The sequence below is a fragment of the Antechinus flavipes genome, chromosome 1 (genome assembly GCF_016432865.1).
Source record: "Antechinus flavipes isolate AdamAnt ecotype Samford, QLD, Australia chromosome 1, AdamAnt_v2, whole genome shotgun sequence".
Lineage (NCBI taxonomy): Eukaryota > Metazoa > Chordata > Mammalia > Dasyuromorphia > Dasyuridae > Antechinus > Antechinus flavipes.
The window spans coordinates 83,801,599-83,824,354 of NC_067398.1; the positions used below are offsets into that span (position 1 = coordinate 83,801,599).

The following is a 22,756-nucleotide window of genomic DNA, read 5'->3' on the forward strand; positions in this document are numbered from 1 at the left end:
TCACACAGGGAAACTGAGGCACGGCCAGTCCGATATCCCCTCCTTCCAGCCAGCTGGAGGCAGTGGCAAAGGAGAAAACCCAGAACCTACCATTCACTGCCCACGGCTCCTGACCCCTTTCTTACTGTTGATCTGTCTGTCTCAGGGGCTACTGAGCCCCTCTCTTCCAAGGTCTGAGGCGAGGCCACGCGGCCCCTGGGCTGGCACAGAATCAGCTTGGAACAGTCCTCAGAATCTCAGTCCCCAAAGCCCTGGCAGTCACGGAGGAGGAGGAGGTGCTACCCACCCTCACCCAGGTCAGGAGCGTCCAGAGACAAACCCAAGATGGATCACAAGGGCAGAGCTAGGCTAGGATTCACGGGGTCCGGGAATTCTGGGCAGACCCAGGGTCACACTTGGGAGAGTGGGAAGGGGGAGAAAGGATCAAGGAAAAGAGATTCAGGGGTCTAAGTTTTTTGGATCGGATTCAAAAGGTCAAGGGCCAAGAATCAGGAGTCAGAGTTTGGGAGTTCAGACCCTGGGCTGTACCTGTGCTTTGCGCCCTCGATTGACATAAGTACACACGGGGTTGTAGGCACCTGTCCCACACACATAGAGATGTGTCCGATTCCAGGGCTGGATGAGCCGAATGAAGTTCCCACATTCCCCCTGATCAGAGAGAGAAGAGCGAGAGAAGCCTGTAAATCCCTCCCTGCCTGCTCCTCTTTCCTAGCTCCTCCCTGCTTACTCCTAGAACGTTAGGGCTGGAACTGCTCAGAAATCTAGTCTACATTCTCATTTTACAGAAGGGGAAACCGAGTCCCAGAGAGGCAGTTCTTGAGGGTTCTTTGCTTTCAAAACTAGCCTTCAGGCATCAGATATTAAATGAATGGCTAGTTGGCGGATTTGGAAGATGGAGCAAGATGGAGCCTTGGGCTCTGTCTTGGGCTGTGTTGTTGGGGATCGAAGGATATGAAGTTAGGAGGCTGAGATTCAGGGGCTTCCTGGCTCAGGGTGATGATCGGGGACCCATGCCCCCTCCCCTCCCCAATACTTACGTTGCTGTTCTTCCCCGAGAGCACACACTCCTCGATCCTCTGAGGGGAGGCCGCCCAGTGGATCTGCCGGCGAGAGGGGAGAGCAAACATCAGAGTAGGATTCTAAAACTCTCATTCATCCCAGTCCCAATTCAGAGACCCCCGACCGACCCCTCAACTGTTAACGTTTGTAATGTGGCAGGAGTCTGGGGACAGGGGTTGGCTCAGGAATACAGGAAATCTCCCTCTCTGCCTCACACACACGCAGATTGATGGTGTTATGTTGGTATCAATCCCAGCTATACACTATATATATTTATATACACACAGCTATACATTACGCAGCTGTCTGTCTGTCCTGCACATGGCACCCATAACTCTCTCAGGCTAAAAGGGCAGAGGTTTGTAGGGGGAGCCGGTGTGTGCTTTCCAAGTATTATTTGGGGAGTAAAGGCCTGTCTCCGGTAGTCCAGAGGCTGTCTCCCCCTCCCCTGCCCCACCCTGCCCTGCTCTTACGATGAGGGGCTCTCTGTTGATGTCATGGAGATCCAAGGACAGGATGTAATCCTTGCTGCCCACATACATCCGGTCGTGGTCTTCATCCTTTAGCAGGATCCGATAATCTGTCGTGTTCAGCAGGAAGTTGAAGAAATGAGCAGTGCCCGTAGCCTTCAGTTCTGTAAGATACAGGACAGGGAAGGGGCCAGTCTTTAGGAGAGGGGCAAAAAAATGGAGAGGGAAGCGCAGGACGGTCCACCCTGCCTCTCCAAGCCCCAAGCTGGACGATTCCTGCTCCCAAACCCGCCAAGAACCAAATCCCTCTCTTTCTTTCCACCTGATTCCTGGCAAGATTGGCAAGAGCAGGGGGCTGGGAGGGTCTATGCCCCGTCCTCCCCATAGACGTCCTCCATGCAGGGACGCCAAGGGGCCTTCGAGCCCCAAGGACACGGAAGGCATTTCATCAATGTGTAGTTGAATTCACAGTTGTAATTAGGAATCTTAGGTTGTGGCTATTATTGAGTCATTTCACTCATGTCCAACTCTCCCCGACCCCTTTTGGGGTTTTCTTGGCAAAGATACTACAGTGATCGCCGTTTCCCTCTCCAGCTCATTTTTACAAATGAGGAAATTGTGACTAAGAGGAGTAAGTGACTTGACCAGCGTCACACAGATAGCAAATGTCTGAGGCTGGATTTAAACTCATGAAAAGGAGTCTCCCTGATTCCAAGCCCAGCCAGTACTCTAACCACTACCCCCACCTAGCTGCCCCAGGAATCTTGGGACAAATTTGTTTGGGTGGAGACAGAGGGAACAATTCCCCAAAGAGTCTAGCCCGTCTCCTTCAAGAGTTGGAGAATGAAAGCAGGCCTTGGGCAAGACATCGTCACCATCACCATCATCATCAATCAGGATGGGGATCATAGCTGGCGTTAGATAACATTTCACATGTTATCTCACTCAATCCTTGCAACAATTATTATCATTAAAAAACTATTATTTTCCCAACTTTATAGATGAGAAAAGTGAGGCTGACAAAGAATTATTGTCACTTGCCCACAGTTAGTAAATGTCTGAGAAAGGATTCGAACCAGTGCTTTCTGATTCCAAGTCTAACACTATCCACTATGCTACCTAGCTGCCAGTTGAACCACGAGTACATTCATGGGAAGGAAAAGGGTGGGTGGCTGGTCCCATGTACCTCCTCCCTGGCTTCTACTGACATGGATTCTGCTCTCTTGACCTCCCTAATCTTCGGAGAAGAATGCCTTTCCCTTCCATTCCTCTCTTATAGGGGCTTGGACCAAGAGGCTCTAGGTGCGGGGCTTGGAGTCTCCAGATCAGTTGGGATGAAGGACATCCTTCCCCTTAGATGTCAGTACATGGGACCAAAGCCTCAGTTGTCCCATTCTAGTTACACTTTTGGTTCCTCTGAGAAAACTAGAGTCTAAGGTCCAGGGTACCAGACTCCTCTCCAGTCTTAGGGCCCAAGGAAACCCATGACCCTTATAACAGGATCCAGACATCAATGCTTTTTTGGGGATAGGGAGAGAACAATTTGACCTTCCCTCCATTTTTCAGGTCCAGCCATCCCCAGGGGCTCCCCAAGATCACTGTTAAGAAGCCCCTTCTTCCTATTTTTTCTCAGGATAGGGATTCAAGGCTCCCAGGGCCCTTCTTTCTGGCCCTTCATCCTCAGCTGGGAGGAGCCCAGGCTTAGAAACTGCAGCCTCCCCTAGGACATCAGCATAAGGGAGGCTGTGGCGCCGGGGCTGGCGAGGGAGAAGGAAGTTGGACTGGGCAGGGCCACACCTCCCGGCCAAATCCTTGATTCATCAGCCATCTCACTGAGCCAGCAGCCCAACAACCAGCTCCTGGAAATTCAGGATAAAAGGGCTAAGGGTCCCCACCCCGGCCTCGCAGCTGCATCAAAGGTCTTTATGGGCATTCAGGGGTTAAAGAGCAGGTAGCCCCACGCCTACTGCCCCATCTCACAGGCACTGCAAGCCAGAGAACTGAAAAGGATCTTGGAGATCATTTAGTCCAATCTTCTCTTTTTACAGATAAAAAAACCTAAGGCTCAGGGAGATGAAATAAATTGCTTGCCCAAGGCTACATACACCTTTTCACATACAGTGAAAGGAGAGGGCAAGATGGGCCTGGGAGGGGATCGCAGCTGAGGAAAAATCCAGGAATCCTGACCCAACTATCTACTTTTAGATGAGACCTCTCTGGATCCAGAACAGCCCTCAATAGCCCCAGAGGCCATCGGGAATTGGGGGAAAGCACAAATAATGCCTGAGAGTTGGGAGATGTTTCTGCAGAGAAAATAGCCAGAGAAAGAGCCCTGGACCTCTGTTTGGGCCTCTGGCCTCCAGGTCTGCCCCCTCCTCTGCCAGGGCTATGGGCATCCGTCAGGATTGTGAAGCAACCAAAAGTTGAATCCAGCGGAGTCAGGGTATGGTGGACAAGAAGCATCTTCCTGCCCCTTTGGGAACTGGTATACCCGCCAGCTGCCCCACACTGGCCAAGGAGCCTGGCAAGATCTAAGGCTCCCACATACTTAGTTTACCCCACTCTCAATCAGTCACTCCATAAGCAATTATTACTATATACTAAGACAAAACTTCTTAAACTGTGGGTCAGGACTCCATATGGGATCAGTAACTGAAAATGGGGGTAATGAAAAATTTGGCCACAGTAAAAGTGAATCAAATATACCTCCAAGATTTAATTCTTTATGTAAAAATAAACAAGTTCAGCCATCTCATTAGTATGCAAATTTGCTCTAGTCCTTAGTTTAATGTAGATTTCCGTATACCAAAGAAATCTCTTTAAATAAATTTTCTTTATGCCTTATTCTCAGTAAATGTTTGCTCAGTATACCTATTTTATATACCTACATACAAGAGATCATGTAAAAATTTTTCAGATGAAAGGGAAAAAGTGGAAGAAGCCTTGTGTTAGGGCACTGTGAAAAACACAGCACATACAAAAAGAGGCAAAATCTCACAATCCTGACATTGATGCCTTACAACCTAATGGAAGCGATAACAAGCAAATAAGTATGTACAAATAAGCCCTGAGCAGCTTGTTCTTTCCAGGTGTCCTTGGATGGCACTGAGTGCCAACAGGTCTCTCTCCTCCCCTCCTTTCCCTGAGTCTCTGCCACACCTAGAATAGCTGGCACCCCACGGCCGCTCTTACCAGCTGGCTCGCTTCAGTCTTCCCCCAATGCTGCCAGACCTGTTTCAACAACTGGGGAGCTTACGGCACCCCAAGGACCACCTCCCCCACTCCCCATCCCAGAGTCTGGTCTAACAACTCCAACCAGTTCTTCTCCCAGACAGATGCCCAAGTGCGAGGCCCCCAAGGCAGGGGAACTACTTTTTTCTCAGCCCGCCCCCTGAGCTGGGGCTTGTTCCCAAGTCCTTCTCCTTAGCCAGTGCTGAGCACTGAGGAAGAACTCTGTCCCAGGTTGGCCAAGAAGAAAGGGCGGAGGCCTCAGCCCAGTTTGGGAATCGGCATCACCTCCAAGCTGGGAGCTGACGAAGGCTCGAAGCTCTGTGAGAGCTCTGTGGGCATGACCTCATTTAAGACCCACCTAATCCTGAGACAGGCACTGAAGCCATTGTTAAGTGTTATTATCCCCCTTTTACAGGAAACTGAGGCTCAGAGCTTACGTGACTAGTCCAGGCCCCTGCAACTGCTAAAGAACCAAAGTCAGCGCTCTACCGAGCTTTGCCTTCTGCCCGCTAAAACCCTCACTCCAGTGACCTCCTGATGCAGTGGAAGTCAGAAGTTCTGAGTTTGAATTCCCATGATGCTCCTTATCACCGGGCAATAGTTTTAGAGGCAGTTAGAGTCCTATATATCTAGAGTCAGGAAGCCCTGAGATCCATTCCTGTCTTAGACACCAAGCAAATCACTCAGACTCAGTTTTCCCCACCTGCAAAATGGAGACAACAGGACCCAGCTCATAAGGTTGTTGCTAAGATCAAATGGCATTTATTGGCGAACCTTAAAGCGTGCTACAAATGTTAGCTGCACTTTTCTAGTCTAATTTCATTCGCCTCTCTCGATCTGATCACTCATGTTTCAGGCAGGACAGATGGGTTCCCTACAACTTTATCGTCTCCCCTCCTGCTACAACACACTCCCTCCACTTCTTTTCAAGGGGGGCCTGGCTCAAGTGTCACTCGTCTCTTCTCTGATGCTTCCAGTCAACATAGTGCATTCTCCCACCTCGCATTCTGCCTCTCCCATATTCCCATCATTCCCTACCTTGTGTCACTCACCAGAAGCGATGTCACCCCCACCCTCCAAAAGCAGCCAGTTCCATAAGGGTTCACACTGTTAGGCAAAGAACTCTGTCAGCAAAAGATTAATTAACTCTGTGACCTAGGTCTGTGACCTAGGTAAAGAACTCTGTGACTCTGCAAGTTACATCTCTCTGGCTCTCAGTTTCCCTGTCTGTAAAAAAAAGTTCTCTAGAGATCCCTCCAACTGCTGTTCCTATGATTTTGTGACGATACCAGGAAAGGGCAATGCTTAACGCCCAGAAAATCCAGGCGCTAGCGAGGCATGTCTAGGACAATGGAACAGAAACCAACTGGCATTTATTAAAATGCCTACTCCGCACCAGGCAGTGCAGAAACACAAAGGAAAAAATGAAATAAATCCCTGCAATCCTGCATTTGACTCTTGCTGGATGTGTGACTCTGGGCAAACCATTTTACTTGCTCAATTTTAATTTCCTCATCTGTAACATGGGAGTAACAGAAACACCTGCCTATGTGGAGTGCTTTCCAAACTTTAAAACTTAAAAAAAAAAAACCACTGTGTGTGAGAGAGAGGGAGAGACAGACAGAGAGAGACAGAGAGACAGACAGACAGAGATGTGTGTGTATGTGTGAGTGAGTAATATTCCAAACATCTTGGTGGAATTTTAAGCTTTTGATGGCTTTAATTCCACTAAGATTTTAAAAAATGTTTCACATATATATGTATATATAATACATGTTATATGCATATACTCATGTGTAAGTATATTATATAAAATTATTTGTCATAATTAGCCATTAGTAATTTCATAATACAATATAGTATGTTTGTAAATGTATACATACAGGAAAATACAAAATTGATAGCAAATAATTTGTAGTCAAGAGTATTAGCAGCCTGGAGGGATCAGAAAAGGCTTCTTGGCAGAAAGAGTAATCATGGACACCCTTCTGAGCGTGGTTAAGTGTCCCAAGTAAAGCCTTGTTTGATTGAGACCACTGGCATAGATGTAGCAGAAAAAAAAGATAGCCTGAGTCAAGAGCATTGTGTTCTCAAGCTAGCTCTGCTCTGGACACATTGTGTGACTCTAGAAAAGTCAGTCTCTATCGCTGGATCTCAGCTTCCTTTTCAGGAAAATAAGAACAATCATAATTGCACTAACTGGACTCATAAAGTGAGTTTTTTGGAAACTACATCTTGTTCCAGAGAACTCCACAGCCCAGAAAAGACAGGAGGACAGAGAAGGAAGTAAAGGAAGACCCTCCAAAGGGCTCTACATGGACTATCAGGACCTATTCTTGCTCTTTGTCCCATGGCGATCCTCTCCAAGTAGACCACTAAAGACTTCCCCTTTGGTGTTGGTTCCCTGAGACCTCAGGGGTTCCACTTTGGGAAAAGGGACAACTTCAATTCTTCCCCATTCCCTGACCCGTTCCCCCTCAGAGACCTTAGAAAGAAAAGCACAATGAAGGTCATGAATATTCGAGGGCCAAATGAGGTCAGAGCCAGATGGGAGCCAGGAGTCCTACAGATGTCCAGTTGGGAACACAGCATACATGTAACCGTAGTGACGTGTGCACGTACACAGGTATGTCTCTTGGTCGAGGGAGGCCCTAACCTGAGGGATGTGACCGTGGCCTTCCTCTCTGGCCAATGTGACAGGTGGAGGTTTCAGAGGATGAGCTCAGTGATACTTGTTGAACCAGGAGCTATACGCACTTAACTGTGGTGGAAAGAGTGACAGATTCAGACCCAAGTTTGAATCTAGATTCTGTGTGACCCTGGCCAAGTCCAGGAATCTCTCTGAGCCTCAGTTTCCTTCCCCGTTTGTATTAGATGGGTCCTGACATTCCTGACTACTCAAAATCCCACAGACCCTGAGACAACAGTGTCTACCCTAATCCTTTGGCAGCCACCCCACTTTATAGATGGGGACCTAGACCAAGTCCATGAAGGTAATCCCGGACAGGGAGGCCCAGAGGTCCTGAAACTGCTTCTTAAGCCCATGGGTCAGTGGCCCACCTCAGCTGCATGGGGCAGGATTCTGGAGGGCTCAGAAACCTGGCTAAACAAGACAGGCTGCCAACTTCAGCCTCTGGATTTGGGCTTTGTAGTATTTGTTTAAAGGAATGAGGGTGGGCAGGAGCATTGCCCCTGAGCTCCCGGAGCAGAGTAGGTCCTGTCTTATCTCTCTTCATATCCCATGCCATCATTCCCCACTGCCCAAGGTCACCCTTCCTTGCCAGGCAGCTGTCCCTTGGGCTGGCCAGTATCCTGCCCAAGCCTTCTCCACCCCCATTCTCTCTGCTGCTATCAAGGGGATCCCGAGGGTAAGGACCCTGGGAGGTGGGGCAGACTCTTCCTGAGAGCCAGCTCAGAAGAACCAATCTTCAAGGTCATTTACACAAACTATTACGAAACCTGTTCCCCCTGGCATCCAGAAGTCCCAGAGGTAAAGATGAGCGGGGAAGAAGAGTTGACTCAGTTTCCCTCGCCCTTGGAGTCTATATCTCTCTTTGAGAAGGCCAGCAGCCAAAAGCTACAAGGTCATGGAGGGTAGGCTAAGGCAGGGGAATGGACAAAATGACCTGGATCTGGGAAAGGGATCAAAAATAATCTTCCCCAATTGAGGCCTCTCCCCTGCCCAGCCAGTCGGTGCCTCTGAAGTCCCAGCCAGTCACCTGTTGGTCAGCTGGACCAAGCTTCTCCCGGGACCAAGCTCTTTCCCACTCCCACTCTCCCTCATGACCCCTCCCTAGTCAAGTTTGTGGTGACAAGAAACTAAATAGCCAGAAATGGGGAAGCCGCCAGAGGAAGCCAGACTTGCCAGCTGGAGGTCACCCAGGAGGCGGGAAAGCCAGCCCAGGCTAGACTATTTATAGACAGGATGGGAGAAGGTCTCCCTCCCACCCCCCATGATACCTCCCTGCCCAAGCCTGCAGGGCTTGGAGCTATTGCTGGGATTGGGGTTTACTGGGAGATGGGGCTAGTGAGGGACATTTCATAGATGGGAACTTGCATCTGAGACACAAACAGGATGGACAGATAGGTGAAGGGATACAGAGACACACGGATGGACAAACATGGGGGATACAGGACAGATGGGTGGACGTACAGGTGGAGGGATACAGACACAGATGGATAGGATAACAGATGGAAAGATACAGAGACAGACAGAAAGACAGATGGAATGATATAGAAACAGACTGATGGACAGACAGATGGAGGGATAGATGGACAGACAGAAGGAGAGATACAGAGATAGCTGGCTAGATGAGAGAGAGATAAATGGAGGGATATAGACAGATGAAAGAATAAATGGACGGACAAACAGATGGAAGTAATACAGAGGTGGATAGATAGATGGATACAGAGACAGACAGATGAATAGAAAAACAGATGGACAGACAGGCAGATCGAGGAATAAAGACAAATAAATGGCTAGACAGACAAATGAAAGGATACAGAAACAGATGGAAGTATAGGTGGATAGACAGACACACAGACAGATGGAGGAATATAGAGACACAGATAGATGGACAAACAAGATAGAGCCACAAAAGCAGTCAGAAAGAATCTCAGAATTCATCTAGTCCAATGAAAATGAGGGAACTGAGGTCCTGGGACTTAAGTGATTTGGATAATCACATAATAAATGTCAAATGTCAGCAGTAAGACTTGAATCCAGATTCCCTGATTCCACACTAGTATTCTTCTCAGGGCTCTGTGTTACTTCCTTCCTGATTCAAGCCTTCAACTTCCCTCAAATGAGTTTAACAGCTTCCTAATTGGCCACCCTGGCTCACCATAATCCATCCTTTATACAGTCATCAAAATGATATCAAAGTACAAATCTGATTATGTTGCTCTCTCACTCAAGAAGGATCAGTAGCTCCCCATTGCCTCTGGGATAAAATGTAAACCCTTCTGTTTGCCATTTAAGACAAATCTATTTTTATAGACTGATTTCATATGACTCTCTATTGTGAACTTTATGTCCTGGCCAAACTAGTCCACCCTGTCCATAACTTAGCACTTTGAACCTCTGATAGAAGCCCAAAATCTCCTCATCTCCATTTCTTGAAATTCTTGGCCTTCTGTAAGGCTTAAACACTACCTCCCGTACAAGGCTTTTCCTGTAAGTCTTTCTACCTCCAAAGCTACTTTATATTTATCTTTGCTGTTCCCCTCCAACAGAATATAATTTCCTTTTTTTTAAAGCTGTTTATTTTCAAAACATATGCATGGATAATTTTTCTTTTTTTTCTTTTTTTTCTTTTTTTAAATTTTTATTTAATAATTACTTTATATTGACACTCGTTTCTGTTCCGATTTTTTTTTCCCTCCCTCCCTCCACCCCCTCCCCTAGATGGCAAGCAGTCCTTTATATGTTGGATATGTTGCAGTATAGCATGGATAATTTTTCAACATTGATCCTTGCAAAACCCTGTGTTGCAAATTTCCCTCCTTCCCCCTAGACCACAAGTAATCCAATATATGTTTAAAAAAATACATGTTAAATCCAATATATATATATATGTATATACATATTTATACAATAATTTTGCTGCAGAAGAAAACTTTTAAAAAAGAAAGAAAAACAAAAGATCAAAAAGGAAAAAATGCAAAAGAAAACAAAATTCAAGCAAACAACAAAAAGAGTGAGAATGCTATGTTGTGATCCACACTCAGTTCTCATACTCCTCTCTTTAGGTCCAGAAGGCTCTCTTCATCACAAGATCATTGGAATTGGCCTGGATCATCTCATTGTTGAAAAGAATCACATCCATCAGAATTCATCACTTTATAATCATCTTGCTGATCGTTTCTTATAGAACAATAATATTCCATAACATTCATATACCACACTTTATTCAGCCATTCTCCAATTGATGGGCATCCGCTCAGTTTCCAGTTTCTGGCCATTACAAACAGGGCTGCCACAAACATTTTTGCACATACAGATCCTTTTCCTACCTTTAAAATCTCTTTGGGATATAAGCCCAGTAGAAACATTGCTGGGTCAGACCCTTTAGGCATGGTTCCCAATTGCTCTCCAGAATGGTTGGATCAGTTCACAATCTCACCAACAATGTATTAGTGTCCTAGTTTTCCCACATCCCCTCCAACAAAGGATCTAAGTTTCTTGAGGACAGGGACGCTTTTTCACTTAAAAAATGTTTGTTGAATTGAACTGAATTAATAGAGTCACAGCCAAGACAGGTGAAGAAATCATAGGTAAATCACACACATTTTCTCCTTTCTCTGTCTCTCTGTATCTCTCCCTGTATGTCTCTGTCTCTCTTCCTCAACCCTATCCTCCTCTCCTTTCCCCCCTTCCCTATCTGTCTGTGTATCTTCCTCTTTCCCTCCTTCTCTCCCCTTTCCTCATCATTTTCATCCGAAGGCCAATAGCTAGAATCCAGGCGACCCCTGACCCCCTCAGGTCTTTGGAATATGGGAGTCATATGCCAGATGCAGGCATCTGGAGTCATGAGACCACATCCAATGAGAGCTATCCTACCTACTGTACTCACAGGGATCCTACCAGGCCCTTTACACTCATTGGTGTCTTCTCCTGCTCCTGTTACTCAGACAGGAAAACTGGGGCCCAGGAAGAGCAAAAAACTGACCACAAGCCCCCCAGGAAGCCCAGATGAATAACATAGGCGTCTCTCTTTTCCAGCTGCCCCCTCACCCTAAGTGGCCATGTGTCTGCCCAACTAAGCCAGCATCAGTCTCCATCTGCTATTCAGTGACGCTGAAACCAGCCTGTCCTCTCCCTCTGTACCCGCACCCTAGGCCTCAGAGCCCTACATTATTAGAATTTTCGACATTTCACTGGACTGGGGTACAACGGGTCCTGCCATTAACTGCCTGATTGTTTTCAAAATCGAGCCACCTGGGAATTGTGAACTTATGGAATCTTTTTGGAGAGAATCTGTCAGCACACAGTAAAAGTTACAAAAATAACCATGCTCCTTGACCTAGTAACGCTATTGTTGGGACTATTCCCTGCACGAGTATTCAGAAACCAAAAGAGCCCAGCTTTTCAGACCAGCATCACACGTAAGTGCAAAAACAAAAATAAAAACAAATGGGAAACGAGCAGCCCGAGCATCTCAAAATAGAGAAATGGCTCAGTAAGCAGTGGCCCAGGAGTGGAGTGTAACACCATATCTAACCAGGACTAAGAATACAAAGGCATCTGGAAAGAGCTTTATGAAATAATGCAAGGGGGGGCAGGAAGAAAGGAGTTCACCCCAACTGGGCCCTAGGACAGGAAGAGTGAATAGGAACAAACGGGACAAAGATTCCAGAGGGAGACGGGAAGTAGTGTTACGATAATTGATATGTTTAAATGAGCTGAAATGTAAATAGTTACTGAGCAAGTCTGGTGGTTGGTATCGATGTCCAACTGTTAAAGTATCAAAGAAAACTTTAAACAGCCTATTAAAAAGAAGCCCAACCAACTGCTTGGGTCTCTGGCTGGCAGCTGGGAGGGGTCCCAGTTTCTCGGGGGGCACTTCCTGCCCATTCCTGGGGGCCTCCCTGCATCATCCTCTTAGGAGTCAGAGGGGTCCCTGCGGGCAAATGGGGCTGGCAAGGGGTTCCCAGGGAAAGCCACAGAGAAATGGAGAAATCCAAAGCCTTTCTCCAGAAGCAGTTGTGAAGCGCTGAGCCAGCAGCCACTTGCAGGCTCACAATGGGGTTCCCCACGCCTTCAGCCTGATACAACAGACAGGACGGGCAGAGGTAATTAGATCCATTTTTACCAAAACCCCAGAAGGAAGGGATGTGTTCAAGGTAGCTCAGCAAAATTGGGACTAGGTGCAAGATCTCCTGAGCCAAAGTCTTCTCTCTCCCCTGGCCCCTCCACATAAATGGCAGCCTCCATCCTGTCCACCCTGCCTGTACAAGCCCTGGTGGAGGAAGCTGAGTGTAGTGGGGACGTCAGGAGAGGGTGACTCACTGGGATGGGAGCCCCTCGCCCCCCTGCCTATGATGTCAGTGGGTATGTCACAGGATATGATGCCATGGATCGCAGTGGAAGCCCTTTCCCCAGGGGGCTGCTTTCCCATGCTTAAGAGTCTGGGCTGTTTAGGGGTGAATTTAATCCAGGTTATACATATCTCCTCCAGGGAGCCTGGGGAAGCCAGGGCAAATCCAACGGCTTTGTTTATGGTTCCCGGCTCCTGACAAGATGTCGGTGACATTTCTCAGGCCTCTGAACCCCCTTTTCCTCCCACCCCATGCCTGGAATGTTGCTGACCTGGTATTCTGGGGCTAGGGCAGGCAGCCAGAGGGCAAAGGTAGGAAGGAAGACGGAGACCTTTGGGCCTAAGTGGACAGCACTGCTAATTTTCCTCAAACTGGAACCCTGGCAGGAGGGCCTATAAGCCCAGGTACTAATTCAATCTCTTCCGATCTGGGACAGCCCCTCCACAATTAAGAAAAAGCCCCAAACAATCACCACTAATAAGGTCAAGTCCTATTTCAATTACAAAGTACTTTCCTCACAATTTCATGGGGCGGGGAGTGCAGTCTTTTTATGACCATTTTAGAAGTGAGAAAATTGAGTCCAAGAGGTAATGACATGTCTACCATCACACAGTTAAGTGTCACCTTCACCACTGAGTTCATGAGTCCAAAGCTCTCTCTACTATCATGAATCTTCCTGGCACAGAAGCTGATGATGATGATGATGATGATGAATGATGCTGGGGAACGAGGGGGCAGGAAAGATGACTCCTTAAAGCAGCCCTCAGGGACCAGGAGGAAGCAGGGAGAGGCTTACTGCTGTTGACTCAGCCCTGCCCTCCCCCAGTATGATTGCCACCGCACGTCCCCCTCTCCTACAGCCTCAGGGACACTGGACTGCATCATGGTGGAGCACAGGAGGAGAGGGATGTCTACTGGACCAGACCTTCCCTAAAGTGGGCCAAGCTAAGCGTTCAACCTCCAGGACTCAGGCTGCCTCTCCCTGAGGGCCCCAGGGCCAGTCCCACTGGAATACTATAGAGTCCATGGTTGGAAATAACTCTTTAATCTCCTGAAATGAGGTTGTGAACCGAGGAAGAGAAGACTCCTTCAGAATCATGGAACTGCAGAGTTGGAAAGACCTGCAAAGCTCCATTGTCCACCATATCCGTCTGGAAATAGGAATCTGTTCTCCCCCCCAACATCTTTTCTTAACCCCTTCCAGTGATGGGGAACTCGATACTTTGTGAGGCAGCCCTAGAGTCTTATAACTCTGGGATGCCAAGCATCCTAGACATCATGTGGTTCAATTCCTCCTTTAACAGATCGGGAAACTGAGACCCTGAAAGGAAAAGTGGGGGTCAGTGTAGTAAAGTGAAAAGCATTTGGATTCAAAAAACTCAATTTCAAATTCTAGCTTAGCTATTCACTAACAACATAATCAGGAGCCAGCCCCCTAATTATAACATGAAGAATTTCTGTTGTTCAGTCATTTCTCTATTGTGTCTGATTCTTTATAACTCCATTTGGAGTTTTCTTGGCAGAGATTCTTGCAGTGGTTTGCCATTTCTTTCTCCAGCTCATTTTATAGATGGGAAAACTGAGGCAAACATAGTTAAGTGATTTGCCTGGGATCATATAGTCAGTAAGTGTCTGAGGCCTCCAACCCCAGTTTCTTAATTTTTAATGTGTCATCAGCCCCTCACACACACACTTTGACAATAGACTGAAGCCTCTGGACCCTTTAGAAATAGCTAGATGGCTCAGTATGAATAAACACTAGACTTGGAATCAGGAAGACCTGGTCTCCGATGTTTACTAACTGTACGATCCTGAGCACATCACTTAACCATACTTTTCTCGGTTTTCCTCATCTATAGAATGGGAATAATAATAATATGACTCATCTCTACCCAGGGTTGCTATGAAGATAAAATAGTTGTCAAACACTTAGCAGGGTGCCAGGTAGGATATAATTGTTAGCCGTTATTATTATTTATTATTCTCTTCAGAATAATGCACAAAATAAAATATATAGGATTCAAAAAGAATCAAAGATCGAAATGTTTTCACAATATTAAATTTACAGACCTTAGGTTAACCAGATGGCATCTCATATTCTTTCCAAGCTCCCAACTCTCTAGAATTTTGAACCTTCCCTGGGCCTCAGTTTCTCTATCTATATATAAGGTCACTTCCAACTCTAAATCCTATCTTGCCATAACTGACCTAAGGTCATAGGGCAACCCAGGCCTCTGTCCACAGCCGGGTAATGAAAGCAAATTTTAAACAAAATTGAAAGTGAAAACTTGTGTGACTTTTAAAGGTAACAAACAGAAAAGGGACAGGCAGCGAGAATCTAGGCCTGGGCCGTCAAGGCCGCGGGAGGCCAGGGGGATCTTCGTCATCAATGGAAGGAAAGGTTCATTTCCACTCATCTGTGCAACACCTTTTCCGGCCCGGAAACTTTTTTTCTTCTTTATGAATGGTACCTGCCAAACAACCTTCTCCACCCATCCTCAGCCAACTCAGTCTGGCAGAAGCACCAGCTTGGGCGAGCTTCTTCCTCTCAGACAAGCCTTTGTCCTCTCCCCCTACCAACCAAGTCGGGTCCAAACTTCTCCAGGCAGTATCAGGGATGTCCTAAACAAGGACCCAAGAGATTGGGGGCACTGCCTAGCTGGGTGACTCTTTTTTCCTCTTTCTGAGCTTCAGGTTGCTCCTGGATAATAATAAGCATTTGAAAATGACTCAGTGGCAATGACTTCTCCATTGTCAATAAGGATTTTAAGATTTACAAAGTAGTTTTTCTTCCCTGTGAAACTAGTAGTACAAAGATAATCCCCATTTTTACCAGGGAGGACACTTACGTATAGAGAAGGGAAACAGCTTCCATAATCACACAGCCAGTTCTGACATCAAGTTTCCTTACTCCAAGAGTAGGGTACTGCCCACCTCTCCTTCCAGTCACCCTGCCCCCAATTTCTTACCGCACAGGATCCACCGAGGAAAGGGCTTTATAAATACTGATGAAAACAAGCTCTCATTTCCGTAGTACTCTGACATTTTGCAGAGTTTTCCTCACAATAGCTCTTGATAATTATCTTTATTACAGATGAGGAAACAGGCTTACAGACAAAGTGCCTTGCCCAGAGTCATATAGCTAAACATTATAGCAGAAGCTTAATTTCAGTCTCCAGGCCCCAAGTCTAAAAACATTCTTTTCACTGCCCCATGAAAGTTATAATTGTTGTTGCCTGGGACCATCACGGGAGAGATGTGACTCCCACACAGGAGAGTGTAGATGTAAGGGTGAGTGAGGGCAAATGTTTGAGGTACAGGCTCTAGCTATTACTGCTGGGGCTGAAAAGAGAGAAAGAATTGTGTGATGATCAACTGTGATAAACTTAGTTCTCCTCGACAATGCAATGATAAAAGACTAGTCCAAAAGACCCATAACGGGAAATGCCATCCACATCCAAAGAAAGAACCATTGAGTTCAATGCAGATCGAAGCAAACTTTTGAGGTATTTTTTTCTTTCTTGTGGTTTTTTCCTTTTCCCCCCTGATTCTTCTTTCACAATACGACTAAAGACAATTCCAAAAGACCCATAATGGGAAATGCCATCCACGTCCAGAGAGAGAACCGTGGAGTTCGGATGCAGATCAAAGCAAAGTATTTTCACTTTTTTGGTATTTTTTCTTTCTTGTGGTTTTTCCCTTTCTTTTTTGCTTGATTCTTCTTTCATAACATAACTAATGTGGAAATATGTTTAAAATGATTGCACATGTATAACTTTTATCAGATTGCTTGCCATCTTGGGGAGGGGTGAAGGAAAAATATGGAACTCAAAATCTTTTAAAAGTGAATGTGGAAAGTTATGTAAGTGGGAAAAAAATCAAATACTATTAAAAAGGAAAGAGAAGAAATATATACCAGGGGGTTAAGGCAGTATGAGAAAGTTTCCTAGAAGAGGTGGCACTGAACAGGGCCTTGAATGAGAAGCAGAGAACCCAAGGGCATTCCAGTTGGCTGTGACCATGATAAATAAAGGTAGAAAAGTCAGAATGAACAGAATTGTAGGAGAAAGAGAGGAGACAGACAGGTATAGGGGAAAGAATAGTTGATAGTATTAGAAGGCTTAGATTCAATTTTCTATTCAGCCCCTCTTCTGAATCTCATTCAGTTCAGCTCTAAATTCTGATCCTATGGGACTGGCCTGATTGGAGCAAGGGGGTGGGGGGGAGTGGGAGGGTACGTGTCTAAGAAGGGCAAGTGGATGGAGCTTAGTCTGCTCAGCTACATCTTGGAGTTTGGGTTTGGATCTTGCCACCATATGTGAGGGAAAATGCCAAAAAGTTGGACCTTGTTCAGGAGGGCAACCTGGATGTTGAGGGAATGGGGCTTGATGATTTTAAGAGCTAGTTAGGGCATGGTAGTTGTTTTCAAACACATGAAGGGTGCTACCATGTGGGAACTGGAGGGATTAGACTCACTGATTTAGTTTGGCCTCAGAGGGCAGAGTTGAGGTCAATAGATGGAGGCTGAGGAGAGGAATATTTCAACTCCACCTAAGTAAAAACTTCCTAATCATCTGAGTTGTCCTAGAATGGAACTGGCTGCTTTTGGAGGCAGCCTGGAAGCTTCCAAGCGCCCACAGGAGGACCACAGTAGGATTTTGCAGAGGGGATTCTGAGCTTCTGCGATTCCACGAGGGATCTGAATAGTCAATTAAGTTGTAATTGAGCCTTCTGGGATGGACGAGAGATGGGAACAATAGAGGTGGAAAGGTTGGTTATGAATCTAGAAGGTGATTTTTGCAGGTGTTTTGGTTTCCTCGTTGGCGGATTGGGGGGACCACAGTTCCCAAAGCCAAGGCTTGTGAGAAGAGACAATGGGATGGATGGCAGATGTCAGAGAGAAAGGATGTGCTCCCACCTACCCACCCATCCCATAACAAAGGCTGCCCTCAAGGCCAGGCAGGGGCCCAGTGATACAGCCCAGTCCCTCCCTCTGCTGCCTCTTTGCAGGATAGAAGGGTGGAAGCCTCCTGGGGAGAGGACAGGGAAGGAGCTCAGAAACCACAGGGAGGAAGGAGCAGAGGTGGGCGGCCCCACCCCCTCGCTTAAAGGACCACAAAAGCCCTGGAGAGGCTGGCTGGCCCTGATGGACAGCAGTCACTCCCCCTCAGCCTTGAGGCTGACAGTCCTTAAGCATGATGGACAGGCCCTTGAAGCCCACACACTGACCCCTGACCCTCTCCCCAAAGTCTCACTCTCTCTAATCTCCAGACCAGAGAGAAGGGATTTGGAGAGGGAGGGAGAAGGACTTGGCTATGTATGACCTCTGCCCCCAGTAGCTGAGGAGGGGGTGGATTTGTATGTGACAGACATGGAAGCAGGTGTAGAGATGAGGAAGGGAGGAAGAAATAAGTTTCTATCACAAACTAGGAAACTAGGGCTGAGTGGTATCATCCACATAGCTGGGAAGAGAACTCTGAAACCTCAAATCTCAGACCTGAACCAGGGTCAATCTATTACAGCCAGAAGGAACCAGAGAGATGATGGCCACCATGCCCCTCTCATTTTAGAGATGGGAAAACTGAGGCCCAGAGAAGGGAAGGAACTAGCCCATGTCACACAGGAAGTTAAGTGTGTTGAAGCTGGGACGAGGAACCAGGTGTACCGAGGCTTGGCCAGCCCCATGCCACATCTGTCTGCTCAGAGTCTCAAAGCTCCATCTGAGGAACTATCGGGAACTCCTCCGCTGGGGCTGATCTGGCCCAGTTCCGCTCCAAGGGCCTGGGAACTGTCTCCGCAGGCTCCCTGATCCTCCTACCTTTGTCAGGATCCTTGGGGGGAGAATTTTGGCACTGCTGAGCCCCCACTCCCTACTGCCCTAAGGAGCCAACAGCTCATTAGGGTCTGAGGCCCCTAACAAGGCACCGCCCCCAGCAGGAAGGAGCCTGGGATGAACCCCCATCACCCCCACTGGCCTCCTGCCTAATCCCTTTTTAATGAGCTCCACAGCCCGGAAGGTCCCTGCCCCCCTGACCAAAGCCTGGCAGCACCGAACCCCTTTCCCTACCAGAGGCCGGCACCTTTTTGAATGGGGAGGAGGGGGGAAATAGAGGCTTCCCCACTCTGCACCTTTCTCCCGACTACTCAGGCCAGGTGAGAGCAAGGCTGAGGTCAAGGGGTGGAATCAGGTTCTATGTATCTATCAATCACCCCACTCTGCAGAGAAGACATGTTCCCTCCCTAAGCCCTAGCCATGGGAACTCAGGTACCCCCCTACCCCTGAGGGTTGTAAGGAGAGTTTAGAGGCAAACCACAGATCATCACCCCACAGGGAGACTCTGGGAAATTCTTCCCCTAGAGATTAAACTGGGGCTCAAAACAGAGGCAGGCTCAGGGAGGCCCCTGACAATTCCCTACAGTATGTATCCTCAGAGAGGGACCGTGAAGGGTAGCCTAGGCTCTGTATATTCAGGACACAGTACATCTTAGAAGGCAATTTTTCCTTCCTTCCCATCTCCTTCCCCCCCCCCCCGCCCCCGGCAAACCCCCACTTTACCTGCAACTATCCTTCAAATGTCCCATTAGAAGCAGCATCCTTTCTGAAAGGATGAAGGGCCTCTGTCCCTAGTGGCAAGGCTGATGGGGCAGGTTAGCCCCCTATGGGAAATGGGGTTCCTGACCCCGCCCAACTATTGCCATCAGCCCTACATTAGCTAGAATGCTAAAGGCAGTAGACTAGGCAATACCTCCATATCTGGTGAACAGGGACAACCTAAATCTCAAATGAGATTAACTCAAATGAGATAACACTTGTAAAGTGCTTAGTACAGTGCTTGGCACCTAGTAGGTGCTTAATAAATCCTTGTTTCCTTTTTCTTCCCCTTATATAAATACCACCCTCTGCTATTTCCAGTGCAGGACAGGGAGAAGGACTCTTGCCCCGACTCTTTACTCTTTCCCAGACTGCTCCTTCTCTGTCCCCATCAGACTAAGAAGCCCAGGGCTCTCCCTGCCTGCTGTTCCTATCACATGCACTTCCCAAGGGTCACCTCCTCCCACTCCTTCATGGAATGGAGCTCCTGACCACCACATCCCCACTGGAGGGATGGAGTGAAGAGACCCAGGTTCCTGTATCTCATACCCAAGCACACATTTACTAAATGTGAATGAACATCTGCTCAAAGGCAGTTTGGAGTCTGGACAGACAGTAAGAGTTGGGTTCCAGTACCAACCTGGGCACTAGCTTACTATATGACTTATGCAGATCCCTTTAATCCTCTGGGCTTGAACTAAACTGGACCAATATTCATTACATATTATGTGCAAGGCACAGTTATAGATTCTGTATACAAAGAAAAAAAATCAAACAAGTGCCAGCCTTCAAGGGGCTTAAATTCTACTGGGGAATGGTAAGGGAAGTTCACACACACACACACACACACACACACACACACACTATAACCAAAGAATTTAAAAAGAGAAACAGTTTTTTTTTGTGGTGGCAAAGAATTTGAAATTAAAGGGAAGCCCATCAATTAGGGAATGGCTGAACAAGGTATGGCGTATGATTGTAATGGAATATTATCATGCTGTAAGACATGATGAGCAGAATGGTTTCAGAAAAAAGTGGGAAGACTGACATGAACTGATGCAGAGGGAAGTGAGCAGAACCAGCAGAATATTGTAAATAGTAATAGCAACATTGTATCATGAATGGTGAATTACTTAGCTATTCTTTGTGATAACAATACATTGTAAACAATAGTAGCAACAATGTATGATGAACAGTCAATGATTCAGCTATTCTCAGTGATAATGATACATTGTAAACAGTAACAGCAATACTGTATGATGAAAGGCGAATGACTTAGCAATTCTCAGTGATAAGGATACCTTGTAAACAATAATAGCAACACTGTATGATGAACAGTGAATGACTTAGCTAATCTCAGCCACAACAATGATACAAGACAATTCCATCAATGCTATCCACCTCCAGAGAAAAAAATGATAGGAGGGTGAATGCAGATTGAAGGATACTATTTTTACTTTATCTTTCTTGCCTTTTTTTTTTTCCTTTTTGGAGGACTGTGTTTTCTTTTCTAACATGGCTAATATGGAAATTTTTACATGACTGCAGTGTATAATCTATATCCAAGTGTTTGCTTTCTCAAGGAGGAGGGAGGAAAGGAATTTGGAACTCAAAATCTAAAAGAAAAAAAAAAAAAACCCAAACCCAAATGTTAAAAAATGTTTTAATATGTAATTGAGGAAAAAACATTCTTTAACAAAAGGGGGGCTGTTCTAACAAGTAGGATGGTGTGTGAAAGCTAGTTTCTCAACTGTGTCTTGAAAGAAGCAAGGGATTCCGTGGGCTGTGGAAAGAGCGAGTGCATTCCAGATGTGAAGGGCCACCTATGCACATTCGTGCAAATATTAGTGGGAGAAGCTAGAAAACCCGGCATGGGGAACAGCTAGACTGACTAGAAGAGGCAATATATAAAGAGGTATAATATGAAATATGACTGAAGAGGTGGGTGGGACCCCAATTATGGAGGACTTTAAATACCAAACTGAGGGTTTTATATTTGATTTCAGAGGCAATGGGGAGCCACTGAAGTCAGGTAGGGGAGGTAAAACATCCTTCTTTTAGCAATATCAGTTTAACAGATATATGGAGGATGGATTTAAGCAGGCAAGGGAAAGCCAGGAGATTTCCTAGCAGATGTTTGTAATAGTCCAGGCAAGAGGCGATAAACACCTGAATTAGGGTACAGACTATGTGAGTGGACATAAGGGGAGGGATACAGGAGAGGCTATGAAAGCCTCAGCTTCCTCCTCAGTGAAATGAGGGACTAGGTGACTTGGAAAGGCTCTCCCAGATGACTTTCTGTAAAAGAGAAGGGGGAAGGGGAGGGGCCTGAGCAGAACTTCCCAGAAAGCACCAAAGCTCTCCCCAGAGCCCATCCTCCTCTGCCTGACCCTGGCTGGCTCCAGACAGCCCTGTACCTCAGGAAAACTGCCTTCCTGCAGTGCTTTGGAAGATCCCTATGCCCTTCTCCATCCTCTCCTTCCTGTTTCCCCCTCCCCCAGTCTCCTGGTTCCGTGGGTGTTTTTAGTGTCAGAAATGTTGTGTTTCCTGATTGCCTATATAACCTCTGAGCTCTGTCAGGAGGGCAGAGGAATATGAGAGTGAGGATGAAGATGGAGGTTACAAAAAGGTTCCCCCTGTGTCTACTCTTCTTTCTCTATCCTTTAGAATTTCAGCCTCTTAGCTGTATAACTGGGCTTAAACTCGGTGCCTCAGTTTGCTCTTTTGTAAAATGAAGGAGCTGGAGTCAATGGCCCCTAAAGCCTTCTTTCAGCCTTTGGATTCTCTGACTCTCCTCATACCTCATGCTTCTATTCTTCCCCCTCAAGCCCTATCTATACCCCAAAGCTTCCAAGTCTACACTGGCCTTCCTTTGGGGCTGGGGAAGGAAACATTTGCTGACCTGGGAGGCAGGCTTCCTGGGTTCTAGTTCTCCTGCCAGCCAGTAGGCCCTTTGAGCTTTCTGAGCCGGAGGGGAGAATGCCGAGGTTAGAGAGGGGACATTAGTCATGCTCTCCTGAGGAGCTGTGCCATCTGTCTTCCTATACCCCAGAATGGCATGTTAGACCTTGATAAGGGGAGACTCATTAAGCAAGAAGAATCAATTGGATAAGGGATGGTGAAGGGGGGAGGGGAGTCAGGCAGGTACCTCTAGTCTTCCTGGGGCCATCAAAGTCAATAACAAGGGCTCCCAACCAATTATCACCACTAGAGGCCCCAAGCCCAGGCCACTTAATTAACATGTAAATGAACCTGTGTGTTTATATTCAAATAGCCCAGTTAGGCTGTTCTCCTTAGCCCAGTAGGCCAAGTTAGGTTGGAAGAGAGCCTTAGGAGGGAACCAAGGTCAGTCCAGATGCTCATT

The 22,756-nt window shown here is 46.8% G+C and overlaps 1 protein-coding gene across 2 annotated transcripts in view; it reads right to left on the reverse strand.

The window, feature by feature from the left end:
- SEMA3F (semaphorin 3F) overlaps positions 1–22,756 on the reverse strand; it is a 60,862-nt gene that overhangs the window by 12,686 nt on the left and 25,420 nt on the right. For both annotated transcript variants that reach the window (XM_051986207.1, XM_051986215.1), the window contains exons 3-5: positions 1,533–1,693; positions 1,038–1,100; positions 529–648 (exon numbers count right to left, since the gene is read on the reverse strand). In XM_051986207.1, the coding sequence (XP_051842167.1) occupies positions 529–648; positions 1,038–1,100; positions 1,533–1,693 (344 nt within the window). The remainder of the gene's footprint in view (positions 1–528; positions 649–1,037; positions 1,101–1,532; positions 1,694–22,756) is intronic.